This window comes from Strix aluco, chromosome 16 (assembly GCF_031877795.1).
Source record: "Strix aluco isolate bStrAlu1 chromosome 16, bStrAlu1.hap1, whole genome shotgun sequence".
NCBI lineage: Eukaryota > Metazoa > Chordata > Aves > Strigiformes > Strigidae > Strix > Strix aluco.
This window is the reverse complement of record NC_133946.1, coordinates 3,277,011-3,297,911: the sequence shown is the minus strand read 5'-3', so window position 1 is coordinate 3,297,911 and position 20,901 is coordinate 3,277,011. Positions and strand designations below refer to the sequence as shown.

Here is a 20,901-nt window from a genome sequence, read left to right as displayed (position 1 = left end):
TTTTAGTTTTAGCCAGTGTAACTTGGGGCTGAAATCAGTGAAGTTACAACAGAGTAAAGTTGCGAATCCCTCATGTAATTCTGTTAAATGTGGCCAGAAATCCTGATACTTCTGAGAAGTCAGTGTTGAGTTTCCAGGTTGGCATACCTTAGCTTATCCCTGTTGTCTGGATCTAGTGAGTTTTTATTGGGAACTGTAAGTCCAGAGACTTGGCTGACTTGAATTATACAGTGGCTGCAAATCAGCAAACTCTACTTTTCTGTTCTAGGCTTTTTGGTGTCCTGAAATGTAGTGGTGCTGTCTGTTTAAAACTGGAATGTTTCGGAGGAACAGTAAGCAGAGGACACACTTCCAGAAAAGCCTTCTCCCTTTGACTTTTTGCAGTGATGAAAAATGAGGACACGCAATGTTTCCACTGCTAGGTGTTTTTGCTGCCACAGTCTGGGGAGTTGAGTATGTGGTACATTGACATATGTGCATAAAAGACACATGCCAAGATAGACGTTTGTAAATGGACCCTTAGGAGTATGAGGTTTACATTCTCTTCATACGGTCCTCTCTGTTACATCTTGTTCTGTCCCAGGGACAGGTGGCACTATGGATCAATTGTTCTGTATAATTTTGTATAATTACAATGCTCTACAGGTACCACTACCTGGATACATCGAGGCTTATCCACGGTCCCGCTACCAACACAGTTCTCCTTCACGACTTCCTCGCCAATACAGCCAGCAAGCGAGCATGCACCCCAGCCTGGAGCAAGCTCCTTTGCCGTCCACCGCCGCTTCTCAGCAAAGTCTGACAGAAAATGACCCGTCTGATGCTCCTCTCACCAACATTTCTACAGCTGCCCTCGTAAAGGCAATAAGAGAAGAAGTTGCTAAACTGGCCAAGAAGCAAACAGATATGTTTGAGTTCCAGGTCTAGTATCTTTTGTGCACAGTATTTGTATTGTGCAACCTGGGGTAGCCAAATGACTCCTTTCATTTTCAGTTACAAACTTGTGAATTGTGCCAAAGTGATGGCGTTTTTCTCTGTCTGAAAAGTCAACATTTGAAATGACTTCAAGTAGAGCAACAGGACTCTGAAGATACGTAATTCTGCTTGCCAGCTAAGGAAATGCTGCCAAGTTACTGTTTAATACGGATAAGATTGATCATATGCAGTCGTCACTCTCAGCTCTTGTATTATGACCCATTGGCACTAGAGATGCTGCTGAACGTGTCTGCGCCACAGCAATGTTTCGTTTGCAGGCCCAAAGGCAGAGCTGCTGAAAATAACTTCTGCATGTCAAAACTTTGATTAAAGAAGAAAATACAATAGAACATGTTTAGCTAAAGGCCACAGTAGGTGTGGTGGTGGCAATGTTAATTGTTTGCTGCAGGACATTGTATAAGGGATGCTGATTCCAGCAATGCAGAGCGATTCAGCCTTTTCATTCTAGAGACTGTATTCAAACCAAAAGAATTTGAGATGAGTAAGTAATACAAATAAATGTCCTGTAAATAGCCCCGATTCTCCTCATCCTATTAACAGTACAAAGAAGTGAAAGAAGAGAAGACTGTGAAGAAGGAGAATGATATTTTGATAATTGGTGGCTACCTTGTCCCTCAATGCCACTGATGAGTTATGGAGGGGAGTTTTTTCAGCGTGAGAGAATACAATGCGTGACGAGCCAACAAAAGGATATTGGTGCTAGAAGCTTCCAGGAGAAATGAAAAAAGGTTATTTGTGTTTGCTCTATATTCAGGCTTTTCAGTCTGAATGCATGTGAAGCTGGTGAACCTGAGACCTTTGAGGCAAGTCTTTCCAACCTGGAATAATGAATGCACCTGCTTGGACAAGAAAACCTCTGTTTAACACAGTGCTTTTTTCTCTTTCTTAAACAATGATATCTACTAAAGGGATGCCAGAAAGTGCTACCTGAAGCTGCAGTTGATTTTGATTACACTGGAACAGTGAATGCACACCTAGGAAGTTCTGAATGTAGAGGATGTGATTATTACATTAACATGTAAATAAGTAAACAATGACATGGATTAACAAAAATACTAATGTTCTGTGAAAAAATGGAGCATTTCCAGAAATTATGCTGACTTTATATTGTGCAAGATAAAGGTCACTAATTATTAAACTGCATTGTTGTATGAATCCAATCCTAAAAGAAAATCAAACCAGTTGAATGAAACAGTAGTTTATCTTTTGCAGTTATACAAACTAGTTGGAGATCATGAACAATTGTTTTCAGTTCCTTCAGCAATTAGCTTTGGGAACTGAAGTTGTTGCAAAATTTGTTGTGTTGGGCATGTTTGATGTCAACTGGAGTTAAAGGTAATGTCCTTCATTTCAGTAAGTTATTAAGTTATTCTCAGTTGCTTGTGCTATTTTGTCTGATCATTTCATTTCTCTGAGTTTCTTTGGTCTTTACTGAGGTGAGAAAGGGAACTTGGTTTAGCTTTTGGCCATCGATAAAATGAGAGGAGGGGAGAAGAGACTAGAACAGAGGTTAAAAGAAGAAATTGATGAAGCACAAACTTTTAAAGCAGAACTATTTTTTCCCCAAATAAGTATAATATAAACCCTGCCTGAGATTGTGATACATAGTTATAGGATATACAGATATCTTCTGCTCCAATACCTTAAATATTGCAGAAGCCTTTGGAATGCTAGCTAATCTTTCAACAAATGTGAAATTTCTTTTTTTAATTTAAAAATCAGATATAAATAAAATGTATTTTTGTAATTTCTATGTATATATGTGCTGTATATTTATATAAGTGACTAGTCTGTTATAGTCAGAAAATTTCCATAAATCAAGTGCAAAAAAAAAAAAAGAAAAAAAAAGAAAACCCTAGTAATTGTAATGATCAATATAAACATGCTATGTCTGGAGTACACAAATACACATTTGGGTGACTTGGATACAAAACAACCAAAGAAACTCAATCTTTCATATAAATATAAGTCTAGTAAAGACAGACTGCTCTCAGTTACCTGTCAGCTAAATAATACTGATGTTATCAGTGTAATACAATACATCCAAATTATGTTGAATTAATAGCTGCCTAAGAATATCACACTTTAAAATAACTTAAAAATACTGGGCCAAACTCAGAGTGCCATAAAAAGACTAGTTCTGGTTGGCTTCAGTGGGAACTTCACTCACTGAGAGCAAGGCTGAGTTTCTCTACTAGGATTCATGTATACACTCAAGTTTCACTAGAATCCCTTGAACAATATTCTGCTTGTTTTTTTAGTCATTTAAATCATTGTAATGTAAGTGTAGACATAATTGAAGAGTGGCTTAATTTTATTTAGCCTAAGCTGGTTCATAACTGGCTTACTCTAACTTGGTAAGTGAAATCTACACTAAATCAGGTTAGCCACATTTTGCATCAGCTTTATCACCTCAGTTTTTGAATGGTTCTTCTATTTAGCCCAATGAAATTTTGCAAGTAGATAGGCCCTTCTGTGCAACGGGAGTGAAATGTGCTGTGAAATAAATTTCTGTATCTTAGACTCCAGTTTTGCAGACTTATCCTAAAGCTGCAAATATGGAAACAGCATCGTTGATGGGAGTGCTGAAGTCATAGAGCTGGGAGAGTGATGTTACAACATAGTCCCAGAAGAGTCACAGGAGGTAGGACATACCAGATTTAAACAGCACTTTTGCGACACTTAGCTCTGTTTGTAAATCTCTACCCATTCTTAAATCTCTGCCCATTCTTAAATTTAAGCAACTTAGTAGTTCTATTGAAAAATGTGTGCAGGTAAAGCCTCTTATATCTTATTCGATGAAGCATGTATCTTGCCATACTGGAAATGAAAAAGTTTGGAAATTATGTAGACATACAGGGCTTGAATGCCTGCATGCAAACAAAATGAACAGACAGGAAAAACCCCAAATAAAAACATTTAAATAGCCTTCTAGAAAGAAAAAACATTTCAGTAAAGTTAAACAAAGTACTCTTCATACTACTGAGGAAGACCTGTTAGACTTTCAAAATTAATTTTGTTTGGTATTGTATCGGTGATGTGCAGTCTATTGAATATTCCCCGAACCATCACTCTGAAACCATTGTGGTGCACTTTATTCATGAAGACATCTTACATTCTTCATTCATAATGGCTTTTTATCCTGTTTGTAATAGGTTTCTGTATTTTTTTTTAAGTACAAAGTAAGATTATATCAAGACAGTAAGGACATTCCTGGGAAAGAAAAATCATGCTGTAATATTTATACTGAGCACAAAGCAATGATAAAGTGAAAATACAGTGTACAAATAATTTGTAATATAATAAACATTTTGTATGGCTACAATTACAATATAGTTTTTCAATACTGATTTCAAAGAAGAAAGTATACCCATTTAAAGTTATAACCTCATTGGAATATATTAATGCGATTTTTACTGATAAAAACCTAGTCATTAAGGTTTTTCTACTAAGTGCCCCAATTTTCTTTAAAATTCTGTTACGTGTTTGGGTGAAAATACTGTTTTCTGTGTACAAAAATGTTGACGTTCTGACCACTATTTGTCGTCAGATTTGTAAATCATCATTAGAAACATCTGCAAATGAAATGCATGTAAAATTACTTCTTGGTATGTGTGTAATGACCACTTTCAGTAGGTATACTGTGTGTGATATTTATTAACATCAGTAGAACAGTAATGTTAAGAGGATAAGAGGGCACTATTTGACAGTCATTTGGGGAGAGAAACATATTATCTGGATTTGAGAGAAGCTCTAGCACTCAGTCTAGAAATGTGAATAATATTTATATCTAATAATATTATGGGTAGAACCTGATAGAAGTGCATGCAAATCCTACATATAGAAATGGGAAAACTATCATAAGTAATGATCATTTCTTTTTCAGACTAACTTTGAAAAGGTGAGACATGTAAGAAATGTAAGATAAAAACGCAAAGCCGGTAGAAAAAGCATTAGTGGATTGAGTGGCAGAACTGCCTTGTTTAAGGGATCATCCATATAAAGCTAACAGCAGTTTTCATTATATTTCAAGATGTCTGATTGTTAAAGAATTAATTACATCTTAATGTACTGTTTTTAGTCCTGCACTGCAAATATAAGAGCTAACTGCCAGCTTCTAAAAGTCTGAGGAAGCTTGAAAGCAGCATTTTCTGAGCTGGCAGAAGTCACTTTGTTTTGCTGACCTTGTTCATCCTGTACACGTCCGAGCAGCTCTGAGTACTGTGTCCAAGGATGCTGTAAATCAGTTACGGTCCTGACCTTGCATTTCTCTTACATAAACAAATCTGAGCAGCTTCTCGTACCTCATTGACATGAAATGGGATAGGAAGAAAACAAGTGTGAGAGAACTTGAAGGACATTAACGGGTCAGGAGTACCTTAACGGTCTGGAAGCCATGGATCTTCTGTTGCATGTTAAATCATGCCTACTGGAAAATAGTTGGTTTTGGCAGCTGTTCTCAGTAAGGGGCATTCCTTTCACTGTCAGTGACCAATATGCATAAATTAAGGCTCAGTCCTATCACAAGAGAGTGTATCGATTTATGCTTCCACTCCTTTGTGTAAGCCATGTGCATTCTCTGTGCAGCTCCACATGAGAGAATGACATAATTAACATGAGTGGTTTCCAGTTACTTGAAGTAATCTCTTGCAATAAAACATCAAGTTGTGTGGCATTTTATATATATTTTACTACATCATTAGGAGGGAGGGGAAAAAAAAGACATGATCATATAGTATGCTAGTATGTTAATACCATTAGCCTCTTTTTTTTAAAAGGCTTTGTGGAAAAGGGCAAGTTTGGTTGGCTCGGATCAGGACTGCTGACTAGCCAGAGCGCATGCGGGGCAACAGCCCTCTTCTGCTCAGTGTGCTGTTGTGGCTGATGGAGCAGATCACTCCTCTCTCCGCTTACTACCCCTCTGTAAAAGGTTAGAAGCACACAGCTGTTTGGAGTAAAACAGATGTAATACTGAAAATAAGTCTGTGGGGTAAATAATATCTACCTAGTTCTCCATGATTGCTCCAGATGCATTACTGGTCTGCTAAGCAATTTTTACAAAGCGGCGTGTGTTCCAAGAGAAATGAGTTAGCTTAAGCTTGTTTACTACAATGTTATTTATATAGAGCACTGTAGACTTTGTAACAGTGCTATATGGAATCAGTATGTCAAGTCTACCACTTTCTGTGGTAGACTTTTCTTTTCATGGGTTAATTTTTCGGCCATAACTTCAGGACTGAATAAGATTTTTTTTTCTTATCAAAATACTTCAAAGTTAAACTTTTTCATTTTAAAGCATGCAAAATGAGGATAAGAGTACTCATTGAGAATGCTTTTTTTTTTTAACTCTTGCCTTTCTCTTGTAAATAAATAATGCAAAACTCGACTGGTGGAAATGAGATTTATATAGGTCAGTAAATGAATTGCGTACTGACTTGCTCTTTAAAAGAAGTTTTAAGATGGCTAAGTCATAAAGGCAAACCTGGTTAGTACTGCAGAATCTCTATTGAGAATAACTGCATTGCACATCCTCGATCAAAGATGTTTTGCCATGCAATCACAAACGTGCGCATCTGATGATTCTTGTTAGGAAAAGCCTTCCTTGGGCTGTGTACAAGACATAGGAGATAAGACAGGGATTTCGATGGGGCTCTGAGGTGGATAGATTACCTTATGTACACATTTGCCCTTTGGGTGGCCCTTAATACCTACAGACATAAAACCTATAGTCACCAAAGTGGTATGGCAGAATGGTGGTTTAGGTCCTGATTTTTAAAACTGTTGACATGCCCCCAAATCATCTAATACTTCATGTCTTTAAAATCGCCTTGAGACCATAGACCATATTTTATCATACTCATATATATATTTGTGTGTGTCCAAAAATATTTTTTGAAAACTAGTTCTTCATCTATTTGTCCCCATCTATTTCAGGTTCTTTAATGTGTACAGAAGCAGTAGGGAAGAGTTAGTTGCCAGAGTTTTACTGTTATGAAGCTCATGAAAGATGAGAAATGGGTTTTAAATAGTTAGGTGGTCAAATGTATAGCAGATGTCTCAAAAATAATTACAAATACCATGAAGTGGTGTTTCAGGAATTTGATTTTTTTGCATTTGTTAAAATTCTTGTTTTAAGAAGTGCCTGACTTTTCATGAATTTCCATGCTCGATTCATTCCCAAGGAGTAGCTTGAAACTATATTACATTCTGTAAATAATTTTGTAACTTTATAAATACACATTTACATACTAGGCAATAATAGGTCCAAATGATTGTAAATAATACAGAAAGCTGATTCCACTGAGTACAATAGTTAAAGAGGACGCAAATTTTTCTTCCAAAGTATGTCCCTCTCCACTGCAGCTCAGTGCATTTCTGTGCTTTGTAAACCAATGTCTAAACACTGTAACACACTGGCATCAGTTAAAATCTCGTGTATCTGGCAAGGAGCACTGACTTTTGCAGTCTCCAGTGGGACCTTGTAAAGAGTGCCTGTGTATATGATTAATTTTTTAAACCATGAACTCAGAAATTTGTGGGTTCTTAACTCTGGCTTTTTGCAAGGAATCGGGGGCTTTTAGGTCCTGCATCACCAGCAAACTTAACCAATAGATACCTTGGGATGTGATGCAGCAGAATAGAGCAGCCTACGCCAGGGATTCACCAGGATCTAAAAAGCAAGTGAAGTAGAAGAATAGGTGGTAAACCTTCTATTTCAGCAGTGGATGGACACTAATTAATTATGAATTGATTACTATGGCTGTTCAAAGAGTCTTGAAGTTAACTGCTTGGAATCAATTTTATGTATTTGGTTAGCTCTTGATTTCTTCATTTGTTAAAGCAGTGCAAAAATAGCAACACTAACAGTGTATTCTATTTCAGAGTTATAAACATGGGAGATCTGAATGTAAGTAAACTTAAGGTTTATTTGTCCTTGCCTTTATCTACTACTTTCAACACTGTAAGTAGTAAAAAAACCCCAAACACTTTATTCTCCACCAAATTAATTTTAATCTTTCTATGACAGACTGGGAAGGCTTTTTTCATTTAATGTTGGCGTTGGGTTCTTCAAACTGTATTTGAGGTCATGTTTGATAGAAAAAATGACAGTGAAGCCAAAAATTTTGGAAAATAAGATAGAACCCATCTTACTGAGGCTTGAGTTTTGGTTTAGGATTTAGCAACCCAGCAGAAACAGCTCAGACCCAACAAAGGGTCTGTTCTGGGCAGTTCTTTGGTTCTTGTTAAAAAGGACGTGTACAGTGCAGATATTCCAATGTTCTGTGACCTTTTATTTTTATTTAATGTCTTTCTTGCCATTGCTGTGCATTCTGAATTTGACTTTTACATTGGTGTACACAGAGGTGCACTCTTTAGCTTGCTGATATACTGCTGGTGTGATAGAAGTAGCAACCAACATAGGTGATGTAATTTTTAATTAGTTATGGCACTTTATGGCTTTGGCCCATGTTCTACTTTGTGATACTTAGAGATGTCATACTAGTATTAAGGCAAAACATGAATACAGATAGCATCTTCCACTGAAGTTATTGGTAAAACACCTGCTTACTTCAGGGACTGCAGGAGTGATCCAGTATTGTCTCAGTGAATTTCTCACCACAAGTATCTTAAAATTGTGCAGACAGAGGAAGGATGCTCTCTGGTTATGGATAGCTGGAATTAGGAGATCAGAGGGCAGTTGACCCTTCTTCAGAATTTGGGATTGGTCCTGGGCAAGGTGCTTAATCTGACTATGCCTCAGTGTCTCTGTCCATAAAGCAGGGTGAAGGGACTGCCTCTCCTCACTCCTGGTGAAAAGCTGAACTAATAATGTTAGAAATACTGAAACCCTGGAATGCAAGCAGATACTTTAGTATGAAGCACTATTTATTATTTCATGGAGCTTGGTAATTGTTCAAGACTATAAATTACCTGTTCCTCTGGTAGCATTTAAGTATATGTGAATTTACAAGAAAAAAACCCCACCTCCTGATACTATTTCAGTATGTTCTAGGAAACCTTTCCAATAACAGCTTTTTCACAGAGATGTTACATCAATAAACTGTCTTATTTCCCATACAACAGATCTCTGATGAAATGAACTTTTCTTATGTTTTTGAATTACGGAAAGGACTAGCTCTGCATGATTACAAATATCCATGTTATCTTTGTTGTTCACAGCTTGATTCAACTAAACTGTAATGGCTGTGTCTGTGAAAACTGCTCAAAATTTATAAGTGTTTCAGCTGTAAATGGGAAAATTAGTTGTCTGAAGACAGAGCTGCAAAATTGAGAGTGATTTGTAAAGCCAAGTCTAGGGATTAAACTGAAAGAGAAGAAAATAATTAAAATTTTATACTATGCAATCAGAAGGGAAATCTCCAAGAACTGGTTCCTTTTGCAATTACAAACATAAAACCACACCAGTGGTAGAATTTTACATATCACTGAAAAGGAGGCATTTAAAATGTTCTGGGTCATTACCAAATGGCTGTGTTTTTACTCTGAACCATAGGGTGATTATAGAAATGAAGCTTATGAGTACATAGAATAGTTTCTTTCATGTTAGTGGCTATAGCTTAGTTGAAGTTGTACATGTTTTTTCTTGGCAATTTTGCACATTAAATAAAATGTCTTAAAATCTATGTTGCTACTTATTGGTTGTTCCTGCTGTGTCTTTTTCTTTAGATCAGCTGCTTTAAAACATGAGCATGTTTTTTCCCCTGGATTTGCCAGGCTCCTGGAGCTGTGTAGGGGTCCCACTGCTTGTGTTCTCGAGGCAGAACCTGGCAAAGGATAGCAAAGGAGTTTCAAGAACTCCACAAGTTAAAACCATGTATTTCAGCAGTGGCATTCGCTCTGAAGAAAGGCATTTGCCTACCTTAGAGGTGAGCAGGACAGTAACCAGCAAGCCCACGGGTTTTGAAGACAGCTTGTGATCCTGTGTTTCCTTTGTGTGTTTTTGTTCTCACCTTAATGTCCCCTATGCCTTCCCCTATTATTCAGTCAGTTACTGTGGTTTTTATCAGTATTTACTCAGGCCTAAGTTTCCTGCTGTCAGTCTGAAGTGAAATGAAAAGAAAAAGGAAAATGCAGGTATATGCTTTTGATTGTACTGCTTTTGTGTAATTTGTGATGCAGGAAACTTGGAATTATAAGTTAAATTTACTACAAGGAACACATCTAACCCTTCCTCCCTCTCTTTTTAGTTTCAGAGAAAAAAAGAGGCAGGAAAGGATCTTCCCAAAATAGAGGATAAATGAACTTCCTAGTGTATGTATCACTACTAAGGTTCTGGACAGATGGCATACCTAAGATACACTTATATATATGTAAATTGTGACTGTGAGTGCTTAAATTGGCTCAAGGGGTTGTTCTGGCTTCTCTCAAGATATTCCAAAGTCTCAGCCTATTTTGCAAATGTATGTTTTCAGTGTGTAACATTAAACAACTGACTAGTGTTATTAATAATTATATGTTTCCTTAGAAAGGCCAAAGGCTGCACCACTTACTGACTGCTTCCCGTTTAGCATCTCTTTGATTCAGTATCTAGATGTCAGTGATCCTAAGAAACACTACCTCCCAAACAAGAGGACAAGTTTCCTCGAGTTAAGAAGTGCTGCTCTTGATTTCCCTACTTTATGTTGAGATATTAGCCCTGATTTTTCAGCATGGGTGAATCTATCATGCAGCATTCACTGCTGAAAGCAGAAAAATAATTTTCTGATATTTTAGTGCTTTTGGATTTCCTCTGTAATCTGTCCCTGAGCTAATTAAGGCAGCTTTACTTGAAGATTTACTTGAAGATTAATTTACATTCTAATGATCCATTGTAATAAGACTGAGTATCTATTTGGAGAATTTTAACATAGCAAACTCTAAAATAAAGCAGTCTGAAATTTGATGGACCCAACTGTTTGGTATAAAATACTTTAAAGCTTAAATGCAGTCTTGTTTTCAAATGGCTTTGCATCTAATTTTTTCCATCATAAAGCAGCCAAGGCTGCTTCGGGTTTCAGAAGACCTGAGGGCCCTCCTTGGGGAGGACGTAGGTGCAGACACGGCTCTTTCAGCAAGACAGCTGTCACTGCTCAGCCCTAAGGTTGGCTGAGAAGACATGACACTGCTTTTTGAGAAGCCTTCTTTGTTAAGGATTGGAAATGGGAGCAACCTACTGATGTTTTGAGATCTCTGCCCACGAATCAAAATCGTAGCCTAATGTTTCTTTCTTGAATGCCATAAGGATAGATTTGTTGAGTCACAAGGCAGCTATATGAAACAGATCTGAGCTGTGCCAGCATATAAATGTCAAGTTTAGCCTTCCCTAAGCAGTCTAAGAGAAGAGAAACAATTAAAAAAAATTAATGATGCATATTTCGTGAATAAAAAGCTACAGCAAGAATGCTTATTCGATGTTTTTTAATATATGTTTAATTAAAGGAAATATATATTTAATTAAAGGAAACAATAAATAGATCAGTTTTGAGATGAACCCGTAAGCCTACAGAGATGAGAGCAAATTACTGGATGTAATAAGGTCAGGTGGAAATAGAGAAGAAAAATAAAGGTAAATAAAATGTTCACGGACAAATGAGAATCAACATATGTGCCATTATGGTTAACTGGTTGTTTGTCCAGGCTATTAGTACAAGCTTATTACTCTCCCACCAGATTCATGCACATGAATGTGTTAGTACTTCCAACTGAAAGTGCAGTGATTCTTTCCAGGCAGAAATATGCCATCGTATGTCTCATGTTTCCCCTACAGTCTCTAAGTTACTTTTTGTAGGTGCTACTTCACACACAGAAGGCCAAACTGGCTTTCCAGTGAAGACAGCCACCATCCTTTAATGATCTTCTTGGAAAGCTGAGATGCTTCAGTGAAAGGACTTTGACCCTGACAGCAGAGTGCCGTGGCTGATGTTGGCCAAGAGAAACCATTGTGACTTCTTTTGGCATACGAGCCAACTGATTTTCTTTTTTTCCAGTAGTTGTGTGTCCCCAGGCAACTTTAATTGAGATTACATATTAACTGATGTTATTCCTTGCATCACCCAGTAATTAAATATGAAGTTTTAACATAAAGGCCACATGACAGAAACTGAACAACAGGTGGAAAGAGATTTAAACGGTGTGCTGGGAAAAGTAACTCTCTTTAAGCCAAGAAAACCTGAATAAATAATGGCTGATGAGAGCTGGATGCAAAGTGAAAGAGCTGGTAAATGGTGAGGGGAAGTAATAGGAAACAGTGATCATATGTAATGGAAATCCTTGTAGGCCCTTGCAATAACCATGGAAAAAGACTGGTTTAGGGGAATGTTGTGGAGATTTGGGAAAATGAAGAGTTCCTCTGCTACTTAACTTGATTTAAAAGCTCGAACTTCTGCATGAAGTCTTTGAAAACCCCAGTATATTGGCCCTTTTTGTCCTATCTGAATTTGTCTTCTGGTATTTAGGCACTAATACAGTTCCCGTTTTCATAGTAATTAACCATTTCAGTATCTGTTCATAGGTTTAGCCTCAAAACCCTTTGGCTTTTTGTCCTCATTCTGCAGAAGGAGCTGTAAAACACTGAGGCCCAGATTTCCAAGGTATTTTGGTAATAATTTGGTTCTTTAGGCACCTAGATCTACCTTTCATATATTTACTGCTTCAGCCTCCAAGACGTGGTGGGAAAGAGAGATAAAGCATCAGTCATTATGTTAGCATTTCCCAACCAGGTGTACAAATACCTCTAAGAAGCCCGCTTTGGAAGTTACTTGTGGTGTGCTCTCTGGAGAAAGATAACTTAAGATGCCAACTAGTGAAAAGAGAACTGTTTAGCCCAAAGCACGTGTCACTAATTAGGCTCTGAAGAGCTAAGCAGCAATTAAATGGTGCCAATGAGGGCCTAAAGAGTGGATTTAAGCAAGCTGAAGAGGGAGGGTGTTTATATTGGAGTGAAGGATGGATTTGGAGTGTAGAGGGGGATGCTTACGGCAGCTACTCTGGGCCTGCGCACACCCGACCCAGTGTGTGGGGGCTCTCAGGGCCGTGGGGGCGCCCTGACCAGCCTCCCCCCAGGCCCTCCACCGCCTGCCCTCTGCCCCAGGGGCCTGGGAGCCCCATTTAAGCTCAGGGCCTGGCTCCCACCCTGGTCTGGGCCGTGTTGCAATTGTGCCTGCGAGGGTACTCGTAGGTTTTAGGGCTGCCCTGGAGAGCCCGCCGTGGGCCTATGTCAGAGGCAGTCTTGTCGCCACTCCTGCCCCCGGGCTTCCTGCACTGGCCCAGGGCCTGCGCCCTTGCTTTGCCCTGCCTGAGGCACACTGGAGCGCTGGATAAAACCTGGCCTTACCGTGCCCCCCCTGGCCCTGCTCAAGCTTTGTTTCATTAAAAAGCATATTGATTAGCAGATGAAACCACGAATTGCTGTATTGACAGAGACACCTGACTGACAACAGCAATAGTGAATGGTAAGATTCTGTTTAAGATCTCCTAGCTGCTTTGATAAAATGTGATTATTATAGTTTGCTGATTGGCAAATGGGAGTTACAAACTAGATATTTTTTTACTATAACTCTGTGTAGCGTAGATCAAAATCTGGCTGGAAAGATTAAGATAGCAGAAGTGAATGCTGTAATAAGCAGTAATAGGAAATAAAATTATGATACCATATTGTGTTAAAATGCTTCACAGTCGAGCAACTTGAATGCATTTTTAAAAAAGCAGATTGAAATATTACTCTTTAAAAAAAGCTGCTTGCCAAAATATGATCGCTTCAGGGTTGGTAACTTTATTATATCATGCTGCCACCTACTGCTCTTGAATTAGAACAGGGAAAAGTAATTATCTTTTCATCAGTTGGCTGAGCCTGTTTACTACTTTGTTTAGGTTACTCTTGATGCCAATATGGCATTACTTTTTTAATGACAGATGTTCTGCAGATCTTCGATCTGTCATTGTTGCTTCTGTCCATTTTTTCTCATGAAAGGAGATGCCTTCCAAACGTAAGGATGATGTCACTTCAAAAACTGCCACAGGTTTTAGCCTAAGCACCATTAGTCCTAAAATAATAGTAAAATGTTAGTTGAAAGTCAATGTCATGTGACTATTGTTAAAAATTAACTAAAGCCATAACTTCTGTAATTTTGTGGTACACTAAACACAGTAATACACTGTGTTTGTAAAAAAGATTTTTATGCTAATTGGAAAGTAGTTTTCTAAAGCTTGCTTGGAGGCATAGGACTTTTGACTGTATCTGTTTACTACGTTGCACTTACTTAACGTACTTAGAATTAAAACAAAACTCTCTGTATTTTGTATTGGAATTACTGTGTTTCCCTGCTACGTGTATCTTGAACATCATCAATGGATTGCTATGAATCCTGACATCAGCAGTGTTAATTTCTTAGTGTTTTTGAAGAAAATATCCATCCTGTTTGCCTACAGTAATTGGAGAAAAAATGTTAAAATACATAGTGGTGTTATCAGTAACTAGTACCAGAGAAATAATACACAAAAAAAAGTCAACAAGAAAATATACTCTATTTTTTAATTAGGCAGGAGAATAGCATATAAGAAGTAGAAAAATAATATTGATGATCCATTAAAATATACTGATAGAGTGACAGAATATCCAGCTGAAATAATCCTCATGTTGGTGGCTGTTTTTTCAGCTTCTGCCTTGCTTTCATTTGTATCTTTTCTTCTTTCAGTGCCTTCAGAAATTTATCTAAACAGGAAAGAAACATAGTTTGTCATTAATTTTGTTATTAATACTTTAAAGAAAATCAAATGTGTTAAGAAAACTAGTAATATTCCTTACAATTTCTTGTCTAGCAAATACCTGAAGACTAAAGTTTCTCACATGTATTGAAAAAAATACGTACTAAAATGGAAAAAGGTATCTATTGCTGTAACAAAGGAAAAAACCTATTTCCTGTTCTAAAAAGTAAATGTATGCAAACTACCTCTCCGAATTTGAGATCTTCCTTTGAATGTGTATGTCTGATGGCCATTTTTTTCTATGTTCTTCTAACCTTTGCACTCCTGAAAGTTTCCCGGCTGTGGCCTTGAAGGAAAAGAGCATCCCTTACAGTTGTTAGCCTCCCTACTGGAACTCAGTAATCGCTATCTGCTGAACTATTTTATTTCCCGTACTTCCTTCATGGCCAGCAGGTTTTAAAATTAAAATGCCCTACTTTTTTTTTTTTTTTTTTTTTTTTTTTTAAATGCCTCTGTGTGGTCATCAGTGGCCTATATTTTACATCAATGCTGATTTACATCCCTAGGATCTCATTAGTAGTGGACACATTTTGCATATACAACCTCCCTCTCTTTTGAGCAGTGTCTAAATTGGTTTTTTGCTAACACTTAATGACTTTGTGGGTTTTGTTCATTTGTCCACATCCGTAACTCTTGTGCCTCCTTTACTTTGTGCCCTCAGCCGGTTGCCCCTGACCAGTGACGGGGGGAGGGGGGGAGAGGGCTCCTGACAGCGGCTTACCCCCTGCTCCCTGCGTGCTCCCGCAGGCACCTGCGGCCGGGAGCAGTGGGGGGGGCGGGACCCCAACCCTCGCCCCGCAGCAGCGCTGCCGCGTCCTTGTGGGCAAAGAGAAGCCCAAGGCCGGCCGCGCCCATCCCGGCTGGGGGGGGTAGGGATGGAGGAGCCTGCCGCCTTCGAGGCCGGGCTGTGCAGGGGCCCGGACCCCCAGCCCTGCTCTCGGGGCCGGGCAGGCTGCGGGGCGCGGGCGCGGCGGCTGTCCCCGGCCGTAGGCGCCCCCGGCCCCGGGCGGGACGCACACTGCTGGGCGTCGAAGCCGTCGCCGACGAGCGCCTGCAGCTCCAGCTCCTTGAGGCGGATGCCCAGCTCGCAGATCTCGCCCTCCAGCTGCGGCTGCTCCCCGGGCCGCCGCGCCGCCCCCCCGCCCTCCGCCGCAGCCGCCGCCGGGCAGAAGAAGCGCAGCGGCTCGTAGAGGATGGGCGCCAGCCCCGCGGCCCAGCGGGGCATCTCGGCGGCGGCCGGCGGGGGCTGCCGTGGCCCGGCCCCGAAGAGGGTCCAGGGGCGGCCGTCGGCCGGCCGCGGGACGGGCTCGGCACGGTCGTGGAAGTGGGGGAAGTAGAGCGGCCGCGGTGGGCGCTGCTCGGCCATGGCGCCGCCCGCCAGCCGCGGTTGTGCGGGAGACGGGCCGGCCTCGAACGGCCGCACTCGGCGCGGGCCCCTCCGTGCCGGCCGCCGCGGGCCCGCTCCCCGCGCCGACGGCAAGCGCCGGGGGGGCCGCCCCCCCTCCTCCCGCCCCCTTCTCCCCCCGCTCCCCGACCTCGTCCCGAGGCTGCAGCCCGGCAGCCAACTGCCCCCGGGGGGGCGGGCCCGGGCCCGGCGGCGTCGCCGCGTAAATTTCGAATCTCCCGACGTCCAACACGACCGGTGTTGGGAGCGCCCGTGGGTGACGCTTCCGGCGTTGTTGAGTTTTGCTGTGAGAGGGCAGGTGTTTCACCCAGCAGCTTTATTTCTGGGCCGGGGACGTGGTATTTCAGGGGTGCATTAGGCTCTGAAAGTAGCTTTTGTTAAAAGAAGGGAGGAAGGCTTGTCCTAAAAATCGTCTTTGAGCAGTTTATCCTTAGGCTGCAGGTGAAATAAGGGAACTGGATACTGAGGGTGGAAGGATGTTGGTGATGAGATTAGGGAAAATTTCATCTTCAGGTGCTTGCTCGTAGATAGGTAATGCTCAGCGTAGCTGGTGTTCAGAATTACAGGGTGGGGTTTTTTGGGGAGGTGGGTGTGCCCCCCTGAAAATCTTCCATGATTGTATTTGGATTTGAGGATGAGACCTGTCACTAACACTGGCTATCTGTTTGCTATTTCTTTTAGCCTTAGCCGTTTCCATGAAAGATGAGAACCCCCTTCCAGCCACAGGCAGCGATCAGGGGCACTGCTGATTACTTCTGTGGAGCTCAAAACAGGCCCAAAAGACCCTCTCAGGCTTCCAGCAGGAGCACTTCTGGGAGGGATTTAAGCTTATTTGAGGTGTTCTGGACAACTCTAATAAGAGAGGAGCTGTACCAGTGCTGTTGGTAAAGGATTGATGACTGGGGGGGTTAGTTACGATCAGTAAATTCACTTAAAATGAGGCAAAAAGCTCACTGCAGTACTAATGCAGGCTTGAGCAGCCTTCAACAATAAATAGCCCCTAAGGGACTGCTGTGTACTCTGGAGTAAATTCTATTTTTAAAACTTTCCCTTGAATAAAATGAGGAGTTTGGTATTATCTTTTTCTAGAAACTGACTTCTGTGTACTTAGGTGTAGTGCACTGTGCTGTGAGCCAATACTGATGTGAATGTTTTGAAATTTAGCAGATCTGCAGACATTAGCTGTCACAAGAGTGACGGTCAATGCACTGAGAAGTGATAGGAACAGAGAGATGGTGGCAGGAGTCATTCAGTATTTAATTTTCATGTGCACTGTTTAGGGAGCATCCTCTGATTTAGAGTCAAAACCGATTGCGTTATATGCACTGTGCTTATGTTATTAAAATTCCAGTACCAGTATAATACCAGTACGGGTTGCATATTTTGTGAATGGAACACACATATTTGAAATAAGCGCTGATCAGATGACAAATCTGGTACTAAGATTATTTTTCTCCCAGTTCTTAGTAGATTAGACAAGAACCCCCAATAAAGTTGATTCTACATGACAGCGTGAGGAGAGAGTCCAAGCATTTGGTGGGGACAGCACCTGCAAGTGTCTCTCTTTTTGTTTCCATGATAATTTGGGAACATACAGTAAAAGTCAATAACCCTTCCTTAACTAGGTCTTTGTGGGTCACTACTGAAAGCAAAACAGTGCTTGTGCAGGATTTTCAGGGAGCTCTACTTTTGAAACCAGCAGAAGGCCCAGTGCTCCCACTTAACCTTCCCTAAAATGAGTTTCTGTTCATATGTGAACATGCAAAACAAACAGACACATTGCTATTTTATTTAAAGCTGATTCAATTGGTCTTTTTTATGCTCTTATTTAGCTTCCCTTTTGCTGGTACAGTTCGTGTTATCATTGGGGTAATATTGGCATACTTTTAAATTAGTAATACTTTGGATAACTGGATTTGGACTTTTTCTCTGAGCCTTTTACTGTCACCACAGTAAACTACAGTCTTGCTGTTGTCAAGCAAACCCTTGCTTCTCCACCTCTTAACTGTTAAAGCAGATTAGGTAAAATATTAATAGTATTCAGTAAGGGAAACTCAAATATATCAAGTTGTGTGTAAGTATATATGGAGATGGAAGAGAAGGAGTATTAGAAAAACAGTACGGTTCTCATGACTTTAAAGCACAATTTAAAATTTATATAGTGTATTCCTTATATAGGAGATGATAAGGAAAGGGATCTGCTTACAAAAGAATTGAGAAAAAAGAATTAAAAAGAATTATTTCAAAGTAATTGAGAAATAGAAAAAGATTGGATCTTTAGTAAAAGCATTTATTTTATGAAACAGCACTTATGACTGACATATTTTTAGTGAAATGGCGTTAACAGTCCTAGCCATTATTTGGATTTTGGTAGCGGCATGCTTCGTGCTCTCCTGGAGTGTCCTAGAGAGACAGGTGATGCACAAGGATTTCTGCCATATGACTTACAGTTTTAAGGATGCTTGTATGGAAAACAAGGGTAGACTATTGATAAACATTTTGATAGGGTTATTAATGTCCTTTTTTTAGAGTTAAAGCCAGTATATGTACTTAATTTGTCAGAGATGAAATGTGGATATTCATTAGCACGTGTCTATTGGGAAGGTTTGGTCATTTATTACAACTAGCAGGGATAAGATGCCAAGAGATGTCAAGGTCAGTCTTGGCCCTGATCCATTACAGCAATTCTAAGTTTCTGGAGATCAATTTTAGTGAAAAGAGAAAGATAACTCTGAACACAGAGAATGGAGCTTTTCAGCTGAAAGGGGCAAAATGGGAAAAAATGTGCTGAGAAGTAAGAGGAAGGTACCTGCATTTACCAAAGAGGAAAATTTTTGAAGGAGAGAGCATAATAGAAGTGTTGTAATTTCACAGGTACTGATAACACTTTTTCTAGCATTTTTCTTTCATCATTTGTTATCAGTCAAATACAGTTTATAAACATTTCTGTTTTCCTAAAACATGACTAGTGAATCACAGCAATACATGGTTTTATAGGCCCCCTGCTAAAATTATGAACATGAAGGTTCCTTTTTTTAATCCTTACAGCAAAAAAAAGTGTGATATTAATGCTGAAGTAGTGGGTCATGTTGTCTTTAGGTGCCATCTGGTGGAGTTTTTACAGCATTTTGAAAGTGCTGCTTTTTCTCCCTGATTGCATTAGTCATGCAGATAAGTATGTGCTGAGCACAGAAAAGGTTGCTGCCAGAATCAGAGATACAGAGATTAGATAAATTTGATGACTGGAGTGCAAAGGCTGCAGCAGGGAGAGTTAGTCAGGTTATAATGCACATCTTTATAGTATGTGTTTCAGAGCTTTCTAGTTCTCATAACTCTTAAAACTTTCTCCTTCATTTAATGTATAATTAGTGATAGCCTTTTTACTGTGAAGCAAATAATGTTCTTGGTAATGATATTTTGAAATTAAGATGATGACATTCTGGAGTTACAGTCTAACCTTTCTTGAGAGGGATGCTGTCAAGACATTTTAGGTTTTATTTTTGTAATTGTACAGGCATCTTGAGGTGATGCGTTGCTATTAATATAACCTCAAAGATCGTATTAAATAGCAAAAGGGTTTATGTAAATTTTATAGTAGAATAGTCACGGTATACATGGTTGTTAGACATCTTCAGGATTTAAGAGTCAGTTATATGAGTTACAGCTGGACATGCCCCATGGGAGAAAGTACTGTCGTTTTGCTTAACCAAAGAGTTTAGAAGTATATTATTTTCTACTTAGGCCTCAGTAATAAGGTCCTTTTCACATGTCCATGCAGGTCCTACCTAAAGCATGAGCTAGTGCATGATAAAGCAGGATTGCATTCTGGATGCTGCCTCCTGAAAGCAGGTGAGATATCTGGGAAGAGGCAGGGAAGGGAGAGGAAATATTTCTGTCTACCTGCCAGGAAGGCTAATTGTGCAAGATGGAAAAAGGATGTCACGCTGTGAGTTGTGAGAAAAACTCTGCTTTTATGAGAGATATGTTCATTTTCCATATTTATACAGTGTTACACACCAGTCAGACATATGCCTTCATTTCTGGCATTCAAAATTTGTTTCCAAAGTTGGATTCCTTTAATCCTGGGTTATGCAAATGAATACATCATGTAGACAGAAATCTGGAGTAGCTAAGCTGACCATAAAAGACATAAAGATCAGAGTTTTGAGACAAAAAATGTATGTATGTGCTTCATAGGCCAGCAGTTGCAGTATGGATTATAACGATACCGATTTAATCCAATAGAGGGAGTATTATACATACACTTGGTAGTGTGTTATAATATGATAAATTTAGTGCATTCATGTCTGTGTATTTAAGTGTTGATATTTGAAGTGCTTATGAAAATGTTAATTTTGGAGAAGCAAGTCTTTTACTTATCTAGCCAAAAAAGACAGTAATGACAGTATTCCAGCCACCACTCCTCTACAGTACTTAAAACTTTTTGAAAGGCTTTTCTGTTGAGAAAAGTTAAGGATAGTCAATTAAAGTTATGAAGTCTGAGGGCAGCTAAAATATTCTCATGTTAGCAGCAGCAGGCAATGCAGTCTCCAGTGTCAGTGACAATATTAACATTTGAAATAGTGGGAATGGTAAACTATGCTGTTAACTGCTTGTGTTACCATCTAAGCTATATAGACTTTTTATTTTGCATTTTGTATGTGCATTCCATTTGTACTTACATTCAATGATACCTAGGAGAGTGTCTTCCATTGGCTTAATATTTACAGTTTGAA

General features: G+C 39.7%; 2 protein-coding genes across 2 annotated transcripts in view; one reads left to right on the top strand and one right to left on the bottom strand.

Moving 5' to 3' along the window:
- Positions 1-9,641, top strand: part of KIAA1549L (KIAA1549 like) — an 84,545-nt gene extending 74,904 nt beyond the window's left edge. Inside the window, exon 22 of the mRNA XM_074842607.1 lies at positions 646-9,641. Coding sequence (XP_074698708.1) covers positions 646-927 — 282 coding nt within the window. The 3' untranslated portion in view covers positions 928-9,641. The remainder of the gene's footprint in view (positions 1-645) is intronic.
- A 4,860-nt stretch (positions 9,642-14,501) lies between these two features.
- Positions 14,502-16,126, bottom strand: C16H11orf91 (chromosome 16 C11orf91 homolog). Its single transcript, XM_074842483.1, has 2 exons — positions 15,778-16,126; positions 14,502-14,707 (listed from the first exon to the last, which is right to left on the bottom strand). The coding sequence occupies exons 1-2, from the start codon at positions 16,124-16,126 to the stop codon at positions 14,628-14,630; spliced, it is 429 nt and encodes a 142-aa protein (XP_074698584.1). The 3' UTR covers positions 14,502-14,627.
- Positions 16,127-20,901: the final 4,775 nt, after the last annotated feature.